At 39.3% G+C, this 17,397-nt stretch overlaps 3 protein-coding genes across 3 annotated transcripts; 1 reads left to right on the plus strand and 2 right to left on the minus strand.

Annotated features, from left to right (window-relative positions):
• Positions 1-1,587: 1,587 nt before the first annotated feature.
• Positions 1,588-6,879, minus strand: LOC116265421 (uncharacterized). The gene is made up of 7 exons (XM_031646008.2): positions 6,512-6,879; positions 5,222-5,351; positions 4,043-4,122; positions 3,854-3,932; positions 3,652-3,761; positions 3,506-3,570; positions 1,588-1,993 (listed from the first exon to the last, which is right to left on the minus strand). Exons 1-7 carry the CDS (start codon positions 6,629-6,631, stop codon positions 1,900-1,902), a joined length of 678 nt encoding a protein of 225 aa, XP_031501868.1. The 5' UTR covers positions 6,632-6,879; the 3' UTR covers positions 1,588-1,899.
• A 1,463-nt stretch (positions 6,880-8,342) lies between these two features.
• Positions 8,343-10,146, plus strand: LOC116266257 (glycine cleavage system H protein, mitochondrial-like). The gene is made up of 4 exons (XM_031647397.2): positions 8,343-8,583; positions 9,263-9,351; positions 9,577-9,747; positions 9,880-10,146. Exons 1-4 carry the CDS (start codon positions 8,469-8,471, stop codon positions 10,003-10,005), a joined length of 501 nt encoding a protein of 166 aa, XP_031503257.1. The 5' UTR covers positions 8,343-8,468; the 3' UTR covers positions 10,006-10,146.
• A 680-nt stretch (positions 10,147-10,826) lies between these two features.
• On the minus strand, positions 10,827-14,430 carry LOC116266256 (ent-kaurenoic acid oxidase 2-like). Its single transcript, XM_031647396.2, has 8 exons — positions 13,760-14,430; positions 12,864-13,341; positions 12,331-12,594; positions 12,162-12,251; positions 12,008-12,086; positions 11,802-11,908; positions 11,351-11,472; positions 10,827-11,142 (listed from the first exon to the last, which is right to left on the minus strand). Exons 1-8 carry the CDS (start codon positions 14,032-14,034, stop codon positions 11,049-11,051), a joined length of 1,509 nt encoding a protein of 502 aa, XP_031503256.1. The 5' UTR covers positions 14,035-14,430; the 3' UTR covers positions 10,827-11,048.
• Between the last annotated feature and the right edge of the window lie 2,967 nt (positions 14,431-17,397).

Raw genomic sequence — 17,397 nt, forward strand, 5'->3', positions numbered from 1 at the left:
CTACGTTTACTTAATCTTGAGGTGGGTAGTTGAAGGCAATCTGCATGGCACATTTATTTTTATAATGTGATCGGGCTTCTTATTGGTTCATATGTCTACTTTTTAAATTTGAACTCAAGATCATCGTCTTGTTCTTAGAATATCATATGCCTATTTTAATTTCTTCATTACAATATGATTTTCATTACAACATGATTAACACCTACTATGATATTGGAGGGAGAGAGGGAGGGAGAGAGAGAAAGGTGCCAAAGTAAAACTACAATTATCAAAGCAATTGCATTGCAATGAAACTCCGAAAACGTCGAACTTCTGCCCCTTAGGGCTAACGGCTGCTTCGGGACTTAAATGGAGAATAAAACACCTGCCAACTAAAGTGTCATGGATCAATGTTTTTGCAGTCCTGTAATGTCTTTTCTTGCCCTGGAACCGACCATTTTCAAACCTGTAGCTGGCGTTGAGTATGCATGACAACATTGACTGTGGTTGATTAGGCAGAAATCATGACCAAAATGAGAGATCGTCACACCTCCATTGTTGACTACCTACGTGTTTGTTTCTGCACCATATGCGCCTGTTTGTTTAACCAAATGGAACCGAGAAAAAACTTTCCTGGTCATAGACCTGCCAGTTGCCAGACATGAAAGTGAAAAATAACCTCTCCCCACAAGATTCGACCATATGCCATAAAATATTGTCAGGAAACGAGAGGATCTAACCTACCCATCAGCCAGTTTAGATTTTTCTCGTCCTATCTTTTGATGTTTGTTTCGGAAAGTAAACCAAATCGACCAAACTTTGGTGCCATCTGAGCATTTTCTGAGCAATATTCTGAAACAAACATGCGTAAGGAGATTGCAAGGAAAAAGGGGGAAAAAAAAAACCCAACTCCATGAAGTTTGCCAATCTCAGGTGTCAGTCTATGGTAAGAATTTGACCACATTCGGTTCGAAGAAAAGAGGAGATGAAAAGGTTATATATTGCAGAAACAGATACTTTCCAGATTGGATTTTCTCTAGGATAACACAATTCATTACAAACTTATTTTCATATCCTCAATTTACCTTCGGTGGACCAAAGCCTAGTTTACTCTACCTCTCATCAGATGCACACCGCACGCAATAAGGTCATTAACTTAAAACTTTTAGGAACAGACAACCTCCAGCAATCCTGATAAAGCCATGATAGAGAAACTAGTCAAACCATTGTTTCCCCAGGTATGACTTACTCTGTTGAATCTTTGAACTTTGAAGAAAGGAGGGAGTCCAAGCGTTAAGTCATATGGGTAGTTAGAAAGGTCTTCGGTATCAACATGGCAAAGCAGGTACCTCGACACACCTAAGTACTTTTTGAGAAACTTATCCAAACTACTTATTTTTACTTGATTTAGCTTCTAACTTAATTTCCATTATGTTTTTTGAGTTATTGGTATTTATTTTACCTTTTTTATTTAAATGTTGCTTTTATTTTGAACTTTTTGTGTATTTTTGCCTATATGCATATATATAACCTGCTGTACCTCCATTTCTATACCCCCACTCATGTGAGTTGGATCCAAACACATCTCTGTTAACATGGGATCAGAAATGAGAAAAAACAAGCATCTAAACTCAAATAACCTGAGAACACTGGACCGATTCGACATAGCCCGACAAGAACTGAGGCAACAGAGAACTCCAAAAAGATCCAGAAACGTGAAATGAACAATAACATTGGCTTCAAAAATACGAAAGACCATGAACCCTGAAGGGTGCTGTGGTTTGTTAACAGTAAATGGGCTGAATCATTTTCCTTGGTGGTGCTCTTTGGATCCATCCAGTCCCTGGGCAGAAACTCTACACACTTGTGCCAAGTTTTTGTATTACTGTACAAAACATTAGCCTGCAAGGTGCCAGAGGCTCAAAACTGGCCTGCTCTTATGTCTCTGTCAAGGCGATCTGCATTGAGCGTTCCAGGAAGTTCTCTAAAACCATCGTTGAAGATAGAATATGCACTGCATGAAACAGAGAAGTCTTCTCAGTAAAAAATGATTATGTACTTATCGTCTGCTTGATCTAAAACTTCCATGCCTACGACTTCCTGGAGGTATGATTTCATGACTAAAATTGCAAAGTTGATCTACAGAATAATAGCAGCTGGATGATGCAATAATGAACAAACAACCTTGTAAGAATATCCTAATAGATGTTTAATACAGTTTCGTAGTTCAATAATTTCTCATGGAAAGAAGGTCATGGATCCATCAAGCTGTTATATGGAAAAAGTTCAACTGAAAAAGTAATTGGGCAAACACAGTATCAATAGAAATGGAAAAACCTTCCCTCTTTGCTAGCTCTGCTGCCTTTCATTTGATTCAACCTCTTTTCCACCTACTCTTTCCTTTAAGCACCACAGACTCTTTTCTTTTGTCTTCTCATTTCCATTTTGTGAAGACAAATAAGAAGAAGCTCTATCTACCACCCAAATTTGTTTCAAAGGATATTCATGTATAAGCTTATCAGAGTACTGGTCTGACTCATTGAATCCAACAGAGCGACTCAAACAGTCACATGCCCCTCTCAGGACTCCCAAGCATCCGGTAAAACCACTATTTCAGAGCGACCATGTGACTTACAGAGATTGCATCGATTCCAATGAGTAAGTCCTTTTAAGAGATGCAACTGTACATCAGTAACTTGACAATCAAATTTGAACATTTTCATTTCTTAAGCATCAAGTTGGCATATATGATGTTAAATCAAGTGATGAAATGTAAGCTCCTATGGTTTAAGGTATCCGTAGTATCAAAAAAAGTTGGTGCATTCAATCAATAACCTTCTCCATGCTATAAAAGAAATTCATGCCATAAAAGAAAAATAAATGATGTTCTATAAGCAGAACTCGAGTCTGTCAAGTAAATAGTGGACTTCTAGTATCCAGATTGTGGACCTAGATATGGATGTTGTACATCCAATAAACATATGCACTGCCTCTCAGGTATGTTATGTTTGCTGATGTACTACAACTAGTTATCCAACAATTTCTCCAGCCCCAGCCTCTATCTTCTTATCTTTGCATTTACCTGTCCCTGCTTCCTAAATTGTTGACTAGATTCTAAAATAGACAAGTATCTGTTTTTATTCACCATCAGGAGAGGGGAAACAGAGATGCTATATAACTTTGAGCACATCATTTGATCCCTTTAATTCTCAAAAAGTGGCTAAGAAGATGATTTTAACAAAGTTTTGTTGTCAAACAGAGGAAAAATACATATTATATAACAAAAAAGACAAAGAGGAAAGAATGACGGTACACTGGCTTGCTTATAAACCATGCTCAAATGCAATGGATCTATCATTAAAGTTAAAGTCAAGACTAGTTGAAAAAGTTAAAAGAATATGAGAAGCTATAAAAACTCATTGTGACAGACAAGTACAAGACTGCATTTTCATGTATTCATTATAGCAGGAAAATACAAATTGTATTCTCACTAGATAAAGCACGATAACAATGCAGAGAAACTCACCTAAGGTCTCCTTGTCGTCTTTGTCCAAGATTAAACAGAATAATACAAAAACCTGTCCCGAGTATCTGAATGAAATGCAAATACTTATTTCAAGAAACCATGGGGATTGCTCTGAGCAAAGACTAAATATTCAAAAAATTACTTACATATAGTGGACCTATATGCCATTCGTAAGCAATAGGAGCCAGTATAAACCACATGATAATGATTGCCCACATCTTCAAACTAATGGTGAATATAGCCATCAAGATTACATCTATTCAATCAAGGTGTAACTCCGGTTAGTGGTTATAATCAGCCACTATCATGAACCACAGGAAAAGGTTAAGACACCATCAAACTGCATACCAGGGATCCTCACTTTGTCTCTGAGAAAGAAAAAGACCTTCTGTGTTACTCGACTTGCCGTCTCTGGAATATGAAATTTCTGAACAATCGACCAAAAGATGAAACCTAGTCACCCAAAATGATATCCATCTGATGTATCCTCAATTAAATAAGTAATCCACTTAAACACATTATTCAGTTGAAATGAACCAGATCATCATCTTCATCGCCGTATGGATCACGAATATGCTTTGGTGGCCGACTCGGGGCTACAGCAATTATCAAAGTATCTGCAAATAAAGCAACAAGATGAAGTTATCCCATGCATACTGCAAACAGTAGCCCACAATTGAAACCAAACGCATAGAAAATAGATGGAAATAGCACATATTACTCCACAGCACTCCATGCGTATCAAAGTTGTACATACGAGGGATCATATACACCCACTCAATTTTATTTACTTAAGATAACGGCAGTTTACCAGACAACAATCCAAGATGATTTCAATCTTTTGATCATTTAAACATTGCACCTACTCCTTCCCAGTTCCTCCTATACTTATATGCCAATCAATGGCATGTGAATCAGTCGAACTGATGCCTATGGGTAAGCTCAAAAAGTGAAATTTAATGCCCACATTCCCATGTAAATGCCCCTTTACCAGAAAATGAAATCACTCTCATTGCAATTCACATATCCAACTCCAAAGTCCAAACTCTAAAATAATGATGTTTTGGCAAAATAATTAGATAAATTTTTCAATTTTTTTAGAAGAAGTATCTAAACAAACCCCAAATGTTTATCTTTTTCACTACAAGGGACGTAACTGCAGTACAACCAATATAGTTAGATCCCACCCCTCTCTTCCCTCAGCATTGTTTCGCAATCCTGGATTCAAATACTAAGTTTTATGAAATTGCAAAAGAACTTTTATATCTGGTTACTTAAAGGTAAACATAAAACATATAGAAAGGTTTATTAAGGCCACAATAGAAAGAAAGAAATCTGAATTATGAAAGTCATATGAGGTTTAAAATGATGAAATTCTAAGGAAAGAAAACCAACAACACATTATCCACGAAGATGGTTACAGAGAATAAAAGGCTGAGACATTCTAACTATCAAACACACAATGGTTGATAAAGATAGTGATAAGCACAAGAAGTTTAGGTTTTTTCTAGATATCTGTAAAAAATTACTGATTTAGTTAACTATAAGAGAAATACTGACAACGTTGAATGGGAATATCTTCAATTTCAGCCCCTACTTGTGCACAATAAAAGCGTGGCCCTTGGATTACATATGTGCACATCATGGACCTTTTATAGAGCTCAAGTAATATAAAAATAAACGGAAATTTATATGCTAGATCCAAGCCTCAAATACCTCCTTCATGAAGACTGATGACTGCATCATTCCCATTTGGTATGCTTAACACTTTGCCATGTAAAACAAGCTTCAAATGCTCAACTGGCAATTGGAGCTCTGCAGCAACCAAATCTCTCAGATCATGAACCTAATCAAGAAAGAAGGAAATCCTTGCATCAAAAAAGAAGGGAAAAGATGGACAACGTGTGGTAGACTGTTCTTCAACTTGGAGGTGAGAAATCCTACAAACATTAACTATGGGCTAATTGTATATCCACCAGTAAACCTCTTTCTGATATGCAGGGTACTTTCATACAGATGATATATTATAGGAGAGAATATTAACAGTCTGCTAGGAACAGATGCATGGAAATACCTGGTTTTCCCTTTGGGAACCATCATGTACTAAGACAATAGATGAAAAAGGATAACTTATAGTAGAGAAAGCATTTCAGTGCCAAGAGATGCACGAACCATAGGCTTTGTTTTACTTCTATTTTCCCCATGACAACCAAGATAAGACCACGATGTTGGGTGCTACAATAGAAACTAAATGCGTTCAACATGACTAGCAGCCAATAATCATACCAACACAAAGAACTAGTAATTGAACTACTAAGTCGAAACATAACATACTACTAGATACTAGATTTTCAAGTGAGTCTGATAACTCCAAAAAGGAGGAAAAACAACACGGGAAAGAAACAAATTTAGCTCAATCAACATTTAGCAATATTCAAAATTCCGATCGCAGGATAAACTATCGATCCAGCTTGATTCTTTTTACATAAAGAGATCACTATCATGTGATGCAGACGTCATTTAAAGAGGAAGCCAAGATAATCAGTGCACCAAGAAAAGGAACACTTGATTCAAACACGGAAGACAATTTTATAGACTCCATGATTATGGATCGCCATTTACGACATTGTGCCCCTGAAAACACCGATTCAAACTGTTTGTAATTTTGCATTCACCAAGTCATCCGCATTGGTATGATGTAAAGAGATCTTTAAGACGTTAACACAGCACCCCAACATAAGATAATTATTAAACAAATCCAAACACTGAGTACCAGGAAAAGGAAATCGTTGGACTAGTTATCGAATTTCAACGCCAACAAGAAGAAAAAGAACTCGTCGAAGCAGAAAAACCTTATGGCACCAGTTAATGAATAAGTCAAATACTATCTCACAAAAAGTATGTGCGCCCCAACACATCAAAACGAAGAAAAACGACGATTCACAAACAATCTGTAACGCAAGAAGAGTACACTGAAAGAGAACATTTTCGGGCTTGAGGATTTACCTCAATGGGCGAGCAAAGCTGAAGGCGACGAGGGCGGGAAGGACCGATCGGTTTGAGGGTGATGGTGACCATCTCCCCGTCCGTTGCCTTGGGCTCCTTCCCCGATTGCCGCGAAGACATCCTTCGCTTTTCGCCTGATCTGTGCTCCTTTCTCTGCCTTCCTATCGGCTCCTCTCCCCACCGAAAACCAAGCCGTCAAGCACCAAGGTTGCAAGCAGTCAACTGGGACCGACATCCAAATTCCAATCGGGCTCCCATGGTCCGAGGGTGGGCATGGGAATCCATATCTAATCAACTGTAATTTTACTCCTGGCCTCTTGACGAGACCGTCTTCCGTGTCGGCCGATCTCCCCAACACACAAACCCCTGGCCCTGGCCTGTATGAAGGTGGCCCTGGTTTTAGTCTGCAAAAAACAAAAAAAAATAATTGGTTTAATTTCCACTGACTAAAAAAATGAAAAAAAAAGAACACAATTTTTTTAAGTGTTTAGTCCGCCAAAAACAAAAAAAAATAATAATTGGTTTAATTTCCACTGACTAAAAAAATGATAAAAAAAAGGGAACACAATTTTTTTAAGTTTTTAGTCTGCAAAAACAAAAACTAATTGGTTTAGTTGCCACTGACTACCAAAATGATAAAAAAGAAAAAAAAAACTTAAAAGATAAAAGAAAGATAATTAATACTAACCCACTTTGTTATCTGCAATACGCTTATCAACTAAAGTGTCATGTATCCATTGTTTGTAGTTCAGAAAAATATCGCTCATGAGAATTAAATAGACTACCAGATTTTCATCAGTTCGTCGAACCGACCAGCTATACTACACCCCTTAAGAAAGAGACAACAGTCCATGAAGCGAGTGTGTATGTTACTCCAACTTAAGCAAATAACAAAACAAGTTGAAGTTTATAAGGAAAACATTCAACAATCAATTGTTCAGATTTTTTCAAGAAGGTGGGCAAGCAACAGCAGCCAGATGGATGCCCAAGTAGTCTAAAGTGTTCATGTCCAAAAAGGAGGACACCAATAATAATTTGGATCATAACAATTTGCACTAAAAGAGTAGTGATTTGTACATTTAGAAAATAAAAGGTAGTGATCTAACAATACACAAGAACAATGGTTTATCTTAAGAACAAAGAATGTATTACACATACCCACGATAGTAATTTGTAGTGCACGTGTGTTGTACATATACAAAGCCGGCTAAGGCTAGGTCTACGCTTGATTTGAGCAGGCTCAGTTTTAGCCAGCCCATTAAAATTGTTATTTATATAGACTCGATATGGTCTATAGTAGCGCTTATGATTTTCTTTTCATCCATGCAACAATTAGACAGAAATATGTAGATGTTTTAAAACTTAATGAACGTAGAGTTTATAGAGTGAAAAGCTACGAGGTGATAGAAGTTTATTGCCTTTTCACTACAATCTTAAGGTTTGCGAAACATGGTTTCTAAACCATAACAAACTTAAACCAGTTACTCAATTTATTGAATCACAGCTTTGTTAATCGCTTTGCTTCGATTGTCTTCAAGTGGTAAACTGTAAGATCTCTTGGATTAGGCTCTAGAAGCCCGAGGATGTTCTCGAGTGAGTGCGTAAACGAGATTAATTCAGATTATGAGGATACGGGCAGATCTTCATTGATTATGTAGAAAACAAACAGAAAAGAATGAAAAAAGATCTCCAAGAATCTTGAGAGCGTCCGAAGTCACATGTCTTTGATTTGTCTATAGTATTCAACGTGGGCTCTTAGAGAGGGAGGGAGAGAGTAGAAGGGGATGGATATATTTGAGGATGAGGCTGCTGATGTCCACCAACCATCCAAGCCAAGAGCTAAACACACAAATTTCAAATCTCAAGTCCCCTTTTGTGGCCCAACTCATCTCTCATTCTATTGCTTTTTGCTTGTGGGGAGAGAGAGAGTGAGAGAAAGGCAGGGAGAAAGAGAAAGATGGCGCTGAGGATGTGGGCTTCTTCAACAGCCAATGCACTGAAAATCAGTTGCAGACCCAAGAATGGGTCATCGGCATTTCCTTCTTTCTATCTCTCTAGATACTTCTCAACCGGTATGTCTCTCTCTCTCTCTCTCTCTCTCTCTGCTTTTTGAAACTAAAGGACACAAAATCTGAGCACAAAAGTTGGGTATATTCGTTTTTTGGACTACCGGATGTGGAAGGTTAAACTTTAGCCGAAACCTGGGACATGAGTTCTCTGAAACAAATTTTCAGTACATTATCGAGCTCCCATACATGTCTACATAATCTTGCGAGTGTACTGTCATGTAATCTTCATCTCAAGTAGAAATTTCTAACGTACGGTCCATCCCGCGAAACTAATGGGAACAGTCACACATCGTTAACGAAGACAGCAACAGAATGCAGCTTAATCTTTTTGGTCTCCTGCAGAGAGTTGATTAGAAGTTATCGCTTGGAAGTTGATGCCCAAAGACATGTGACATGCTCCTAACACGCAAAAAGGAAAAATTAATAGCTTTTAGATAATGTCATGTCAAATAAACTTTCCATGGTAGGAGTAATTTTTTCACATATTAACATTGCTATTTCCTTCGCATTTTATTTTCATAAAGGTTGTGATTTGTGAACTCGCGACATCGGCTCCTGTTTGTCACGTATTGTACTCATGCCTCCTCTGTCATATCTTAGCTAGAGCATTTAGAATCTCACTTTCTCATCCCTCCTCAGTAACATGAATTTTAGGATTTGAAGCACTTTTGTTTCTTTGCAGTTCTTGATGGACTGAAATACGCGGAATCACATGAATGGGTGAAACATGAGGGGTCTGTTGCTACTGTAGGCATCACAGACCATGCTCAGGTTGTTCTCTTGCCATTAGACATGTTTTTCTCTCAACTCCTTTTATAACTTTGAGTTGTTGAAATATCGAATCAGTTCCGGCTCCTGTTAATGGTTTCAATTCTTGAACTGTTCATTGGCATCTACAAAAAGCATCTCTTTTCTTTCCCTTTCAATTTTGTTGATGTCTCAACACTTCCTCTAGCTCAAAACAGGAAAATTTTGCAACTTGCACATTGTCTGCAGGACCATCTTGGGGAGGTAGTTTTCGTGGATCTTCCTGAAGCCGGCACTTCCGTGACAAAGGGTAGCGGTTTTGGAGCGGTAGAGAGTGTAAAAGCAACCAGTGACATAAATTCACCGATTTCTGGAGAGATCGTTGAGGTCAACAGCAAGCTGAGTGAAACCCCTGGTTTGGTAGGGTGTATAAATTTCTGCTGAACTCTCAGTTTATTTTATCAGTCGAGAATAGATTTCTTCTTTCATGTTTTTCATCTTTCCACAATATTCAGTTGCATGTTATTACAACAACTGTTTCTTCTTTCGCAGATCAATTCAAGCCCATATGAGGATGGATGGATGATCAAGGTGAAGCCCAGCGATCCTTCAGAACTCGGGTCCCTAATGGGACCTAAGGAATACACTACTTTTTGCGAACACGAAGATGCTCACTAGAATCGACACTCCATGCGTCTTGGTTGTTTTGCACAAAGTGATGCCATAGTGGAGCTACGGCTCACTTTTGCTTTGGAATTCTATGCCTCCTTGAATCCATCATTATCTCAAATAAGTGGGCATATAAAGTGATTGATCGTCTTTGCCGTGTGCTTTTCTTTTGAATGGTTGATGTTATTTCCTTTTAGGAGGCCACTCCTGTATTGCGCTTATTCTGCTACACTAATGACCTTGAACTGCAAATTCGTTATAAGCGGTTCTCTTATAAGGCTTAGGAAAAGAATGCTTTTCTTTTTTCATTAAACATGAGAACCTGAAAGAGCCAGAGATATGAGCCCAAATACAGTTTTGCAGCCATGGACAACTATAGCTGCAGATAGAGGGAGACAACCATTATATGACGCTTTTCAATATGACCTGTGAGTACTATGGAGTGTCGAGTCCTCTTGTGATGTAGCAAGGACTCCTTCCAAGTGAATTCCAATCATTTTGCGTTCCTTGACAGGGATGACCTCTTGATCAATAGGCAGGGCGCTGCCACCCTCATGGTTAGCAAGGTTTCACGATATAAACTTAGAAAACCAAAAGAAGAAAATAAAACATGCTAAAATCTGTAACAAAACTTAAAAAGTGTCAACTTTTTTCTGTAACTGTGTCAAAGGCTTGAAGAAAACATATGCTGTTAACTCAACGACGATTTCACGGTAAGGTGCCTACTGATTTCTACAATGGTATTTTGCCATTGGATGTCAGTACGTTTGCATGTGCAATGAAACTGAAAATCAGATAGCTTGAAGTAGGAAGAGTAGTTGCATTTTTCAAAAAAAATACTTATCAGCCTTGTAAGTTATACGCTATATCGTCACTATTCTGCAGAAAAATGTAACACTCTCCTTGTCGTCAGTTTGGAAAAGGCACATGATGTCATGAATGCCCCAGACCAATGGAGCATGTTATGAGCAATTACAAAATTGTTCCATGAACACATGGAAACAAGCACTTATTTTACTAGTAACAAAAGCAAAAGCAAAAGCAATTGCCATCTAAGACAGCTTCCTTATCTTCGCCATGCAGTTGTCCACGGGCCGAGGATGCGGTAAGTACATGAGTGCACTGTTAGGGTTAAGCCTCTGAATACTGCACAAGTGAGAACCATTATGAATCATGTAAGAGTGAGAAGATGGAATGAACTTAGAAATGATCATCACACTCATGGGGCATCTCTTTCAGTTTGAAAACTTAAAAACTCTGTAGAACTGCACTTGACAGTTAATTTGGTGTACTGTCGCCAGACAAACAAATGTGCAAATAGGAAATAACTAAAGAGAAAACAACATGGTCTTACCTATAACCACGAAGAAAATAATGAAGGAAAACAGAAATCTCTAGCTTGGCAAGCTCATTTCCAGGGCACAGTCTGCTTCCCCCTCCAAATGGAACAAAAGCTCCAGCCCTCGGTGTGAGGCCCTGAAGAAGGTCAACCAATAGAGAGAGAAAGATGATGACAACAAACGTTTATGGAACAGACAAATGAGCCACAAGACATGTTTATATGAGCAGAAACAGAAACGTGGGGAACACAAATCCAATCTAACTTCATGGATCCTGATGATACATGATATGGGCTCAAAGTACACGAACAATTAAGCTAAACCAATTTTGCTCAGTCAGAAAATGTCTTCTTAGTGACAGACGTCAACTAAACCACTCAAGTGGAATCTAAAAAAAATCATATTGTGGACAACCATATACGCATACAGAGAATAAAATATAGACGTCCCATTGAAAGTGCTTACTTCCCATCTGGATGGATCGAACTTCAGTGGTTCTGCATAGACCTCACTGTCTTTGTGAACATTCCTTAGCCAAACCTGCACTTTCCAGCCCTTGGGTACAGTATAACCTGAAATTGGAAATGGAGACCATTAGCCCTCTCTCTCTCTCTCTCAGCAATAAAAGTGATACAGCACCCAAACAACACACAGAAGAAGGAAGCCTATACCATTAATCTTCACATTATCAGTTGCTTCCCGGAAAACTGCAGATGAAAAACTAACCCACCGGAGAGCCTCGTCAGTCACCTGCAGTGCAATCCAATAACCCCTGATTCAGCTATCACGTAACCTTGATAAAAGAATGGGAAGGCGGAGACGAACCATATTTAGATATTCCATGCGTTTGATTTCTTGCATGGTCAACCCCTTCTGCCCAGCAGGCCTGTTCTTTATGATCATCTCCTGCTCAACCTGAAATTCAACCACGGACCTCAGTAACAGAACCGAGATATGCATTGGACAGCTATGGACAATAGGACGAGTATACCACCTTAGCTTTCTGGTAGACATCAGGGTGCTCCTCAAGTAGCAGCGTACCCCACATGGTGACATGAGCAGAAGATTCATGGCCAGCGTTCAAATACATAACTAGGATATCGATTATTTCTTCGTCGGTTAACTTCCTGCCATTTTCATCCTCTGCTTCCATCAGCCTATCCATCATGTCCTTTTCTCCACTATCCGTATCAGTATAATTCCTTTTCCTTCTCGCGTCAACAATAGACTGAAGGATTGAAACCAACCTCTTCCGAGCCTGCAAATGGTCGCCAATATTTTACAGACATGTTACAGATCAGGTATAGAGATACAACAGCCAATTTGTTGAATGAAGTATCCCCGGTTTTCAAATTCTTTTGACAGCTCACCCTGGTAGGATTCAAACTTCAACCCCAAAAAACCCACTTATCAAGTCCCATGTAACTAGATTATTGTGATCAATGGAAATTGATGAGAAAATATCATTTTCCTGATATTTGGCAGTATGAAATTCAATTCAAAAGAACAAGAAGAAGAAATAACAACCTTAAGTGCTCTATGAAAAGCAAAGCCGGGGATATTTATCGCCATAGCTCGCACTCCGTAGTTCAGAGCAGAAAATTCACGTTCCAAAGAGACCAACACAGAGTTGCTTTCTAAGCCGAGAAAAATGCGCATAATTATCTTGAATGTGAACCTTCGGAGTTCGGTAAGGAATTCGACTGGACCAGACTCTGCCCAGTTCTCCAAAGAAGAGGTCACAATTTTTTCAATGTATCCCAGATAGGTAGATAATGCTTCAGGTCCATTCACAGGTGCATGCGTTAGCCGCCGTAAACGCTTGTGCTCGTCAAAAGAAATCCCGACGAATGACTTTCTTCCCATGAGTTCAACAGTAGATGAAGGCCACCCAGGCTTGAAGTGTTGATCATCCATTAAAACTTCCTTGCAGGTTTCAGGGGTTGTAACGAGAATAGTTGGACTTCCAAACATGAAAGCTCTGTACACCCCAGTTCGCCCAAATCTACAGGTCAAGTTCACAAGAGCAAAAAATTAAGATGAACAGATTAAGAAGTACAAAGATAGAGGAACAAACCTATTGTATGACATGCATGTTCATATATAATAATTAGTCTAGCGAGTTTTCGAATAGGCTTTCCAGTATGTATCAGCAAACATATAAGCCTAGGACCAAATCATTTTAGAGGAAGAAACCACAGAAATGTACATGAAAAGAAAAAAAAAACGCAAAACTCTTTGGACAAACTCATCCATGATATCCACAAAGATATCGCAACTTATGTGATCCCACTGATGGTGTTCTTTCCTTCTTTCAGGAGTCATTTTACAAGCTATCTGTAACAAGAAATGCACATGCACGCACATACACACACACACAGAGAGAGAGAGAGAGAGAGAAAGCTCTTCTCCAAGGTGACCACCTAGTAACGAAGCTGGAGATGAAGGAGTCAGGGTTTCCAGACTTGAAACACCTGAGAAAGAACCACATATTCCCGATGATGGGCCACCCCATGTCCCCCGGCGGCAGAGACGAACGGAGTTCACCGGCTTTCCTCTCATAGTACCACCCATTCAAGCCCCGCAACGCCTTCAGCAGAACACTCAGACCCACCACCATGAACGAAACCACCAACGCAAGATTGCTCCAATTCTTCTCCATCTGGACGTCGAGAGCAGCAACGGAGAGCACCAACATACAACAGAGGAAGAAGAAGGGCTCGGGCAGCAGTAGAACAGTCAATTATATAGAGAGACATGAGGGCAAGATACCAAGAGCAGCGAGGAGGTGGATGACACGGAGTTGGGGCTGGCAAATCTTCCAGAGAATCCAAGAGGAAGGCTTGTGGGGCTTTTGCTAATGTGGAAAAGTATCAAAAACTGCCATTACTGGCCTTTGTCGCTTTAACCTTTTAGAATGAATTGGATTCTTCCCCGCTCTGGCCCCTTCCCTCCTCCCTACCGCCTCCACATGGTGAGGTGGAGAGCCGGTTGGATTCAAAGTGCCATTGATCGATTAGCCTTTTAGGCTGGCGATTCTTCCCATCTCTCTACCTCCATCCCTCCTCCCTACCCCTTCCCTTATGGCGAGGTGGAAAGCCGTCGATACTCAACGTGTCCTTCATGATTGTCTATATTTACGGCTACCATTTCACCGGTTCAAGCTGTCTTCCGACTCTTTTTCCGTCTTCTCTCTTTTGCTCGCACATGCAGCCTCATGCACAACAGTTTTCCCTGATTTTTAGTTACCGCAAAATCAATGGACACATCGTGCATGATCGAGCGTGTAAAAACTCGGGGGCCATTTCTAGTTCAGGCTTCACCTTTATGCCTCAAGCCATTCAATATGTTCTATCATCTAAACGCACTGTCAATAGTTGGAACTCAGTCTCCTAAATTTTCACAAAAATACAATGAATAAAAGTTTTAACTCTTTTTTTTTTTCTTTTTCCAGCACAGGAACAGATGTTTGGAATATCCCCACTTTTATATTGAAGTAAAACCCACTTATATATTAAAGAGATACTTTACAGAAAAACACAAGAAGGGCTAGTAAATTGGGAGATTTTTCCCAAACACATTTGGAAAAGAAAATCTTTTACCCATCTACAAATTATATTCTAGTTTTGTGTGACCTTGCATCTTGCATCTTAATGTAGCGTTGATGAAACGTTAAAAAGAATTAGTTTTATAAGAATCAGGTTTTATCAAAAAGTCGGGTTTTTAATCAGTTTTGAGGTTTGGTTTGTGTATTTGGTTGGCATACCTAAAATGGCGTTTATTGTGAAAAATCAGATTATTCACTTTTCAAAAAATGTTTTGTCAAAACTGAGTTTTTCACAAATTGCAGTCACTTTGACTGCTCTACCCCTAAAAGGTTGTTATAAGATGTCACATATACATGTTCTAAAACTTACACCTTTTAAGTTATGTTTGATAATAGAAATATTGTATGTGGTGTGCTATGAATCTGTCTAAAAAATTGAAGCAAATTCATAAAATACTAAAACCCAATAAAACTCAATATTCCATGAATATATTTCAATCTCTAAGACAGTTTTATAAAATACAAATACAATGTCTCCACTACTAAGTGCCCCCTTTAAGAACATATCATACTTATCTGCGATAGGATCCAAAGCACTGATCAATGGAAACATGACAAAAAGTTAAAAGGATATTCAGCGAGTCAAGCCAACTTGGGATTGAGTTGAGCTCAGATCATCTATTAAACAAGATAAGTTCGGGCTAAAAAGTAAACTCGTTTAAATAAACGAGTTTAGCCAGACTTGGGTAGGCTTGGCTCGACTAAACTTGTTTAAGCTCGTGATTAGCATGTATAGATGATGTTTTCGATTGTCATCAGAAAAAATAAGTTGCTCCAATGGGAGACCCTTGTGGAGGTAGGTTCACAGTTCTTTCCCAGTTGGCAAAAATAATGTTTTTCTAATAATAAATGCTTGGCTCAACTCAAGTCGAGCTTAATCGAGCCGAGTCGACCTTGCTTGCTTATGCTCGAGCCATAGTCCGGCTCCAGCTATTCAACTTGAGGTCGAGACTCGAGTCGAGCTTGAGGTGGCCCAGCTCCCCTAGGGAAAAGGTCTAAAGCCAAACAGATGGGACAAGTACATCAACATAGGAATCAAGCACACTTAGTGAACCATGTTCCGGTCTAAATGGCGTTGAATCTGAAAATTTTCAGTTCCAAACCTTCTTTCCTAGGCAAACTATTTGGATTATGATTTGATTCAGCCGATTGTGTGAATAAATGTTGCCCTTCGATTTGGACACCTGAGGCAATCTCACGGCCTAGCAACCGGTCAGGCCTTTTAGATGGACGGCCGGATTTTTCGTTTTCCGGGGGTTGTTCGTTCACTGCAAATGTGGTCATGGGACCTTTACTGCAAAAAGACGATCCCCAACTTATACATGTCATTTTCAAGTGCCCCAACAGCCTAACTTACAAGATACTGTCTTTTAAACTCTGGAGGGGTGGGAACCGGCGGGCTCGTCCGGCTCTATTTGCAGTCGAGCCTGGACCTGTCCGACAGCCATTTTGTTAGCCCAGGCTCAGGCTCGATCCGGTTGTATTTTAATAAAAAAAATTAAAATACATATATTATATGAAGAAAATATAAAAATCATTTTTATAATTGATTTCTTTTTTTTTAATGGGGCCCCTGTTCAAGCATGGCCCAGCCCGACATTGTGTTGAGCAAGTAGCGGAGCTATTTGTTGGCTGGGGTGGGCCACTGCCCACTTCAGTCCATCAAAAATTTCATTATAATGTGTTAACCTTACATTATTATGACTTTAAATTTATATGCAGTGCCCACACCAAAGTTGTGTCTCCTACCCATTGTGTTGAGCCTGGCCCTGTGCCCACTCCTACTCACACTTGGTATTGCTTCCTAAAGTGAATGCAAGCGCATCTACCTTATCATCTAACACTTTCTTCATCACTTTTCCTTTGTCCACACCCTACTTAAAATCATGCCAATGTGGAGATGCCTGTGAAATTCATGCTCATTCCCTCAAAAAAGCAGCCTCCACACTCATGGCCCCCTCCAGATACTGTCGCAGCATCAAACCACCTATGTCGCAAAGACACGTGGAAGGATTAACTGAAATCAAATATTTTTTATTTTCATAAGACATTACCTGGCCCCTAATTAAAGTCAATAAAGTTTTAGTGGCTTCCCTTAAAACTTTTTTAAGAAGTGAAGGAGCCACTTAACAGAAATTTCTGGATAAGCGGCACGCTGGACCAAGGACTCGAGATCATTTTCCATTTAAAGCCCTCAAGACCATGTTGGCAATTGTCCACACATGCCCACGTGTAGTTCTGCCACTGGTGATGCTTCTCTCTAGACTACCTTGCGGCCGCAATCGGCCAAAAAATATATTTTTCAATTCCGCCTATGGTTAAAGAGTATTTTGTAGCAAAGAGAGAAGCAAATGATTGGATGTCACAAGCAAGGGTTGCACATGGATATTGATTGTCCCTTGTGCGCTACACAAGTTTTAGATGGGCACACTATGAATAGTTTCACACAGAAGG

The sequence above is a fragment of the Nymphaea colorata genome, chromosome 12, assembly GCF_008831285.2.
Source record: "Nymphaea colorata isolate Beijing-Zhang1983 chromosome 12, ASM883128v2, whole genome shotgun sequence".
Taxonomy (NCBI): domain Eukaryota; kingdom Viridiplantae; phylum Streptophyta; class Magnoliopsida; order Nymphaeales; family Nymphaeaceae; genus Nymphaea; species Nymphaea colorata.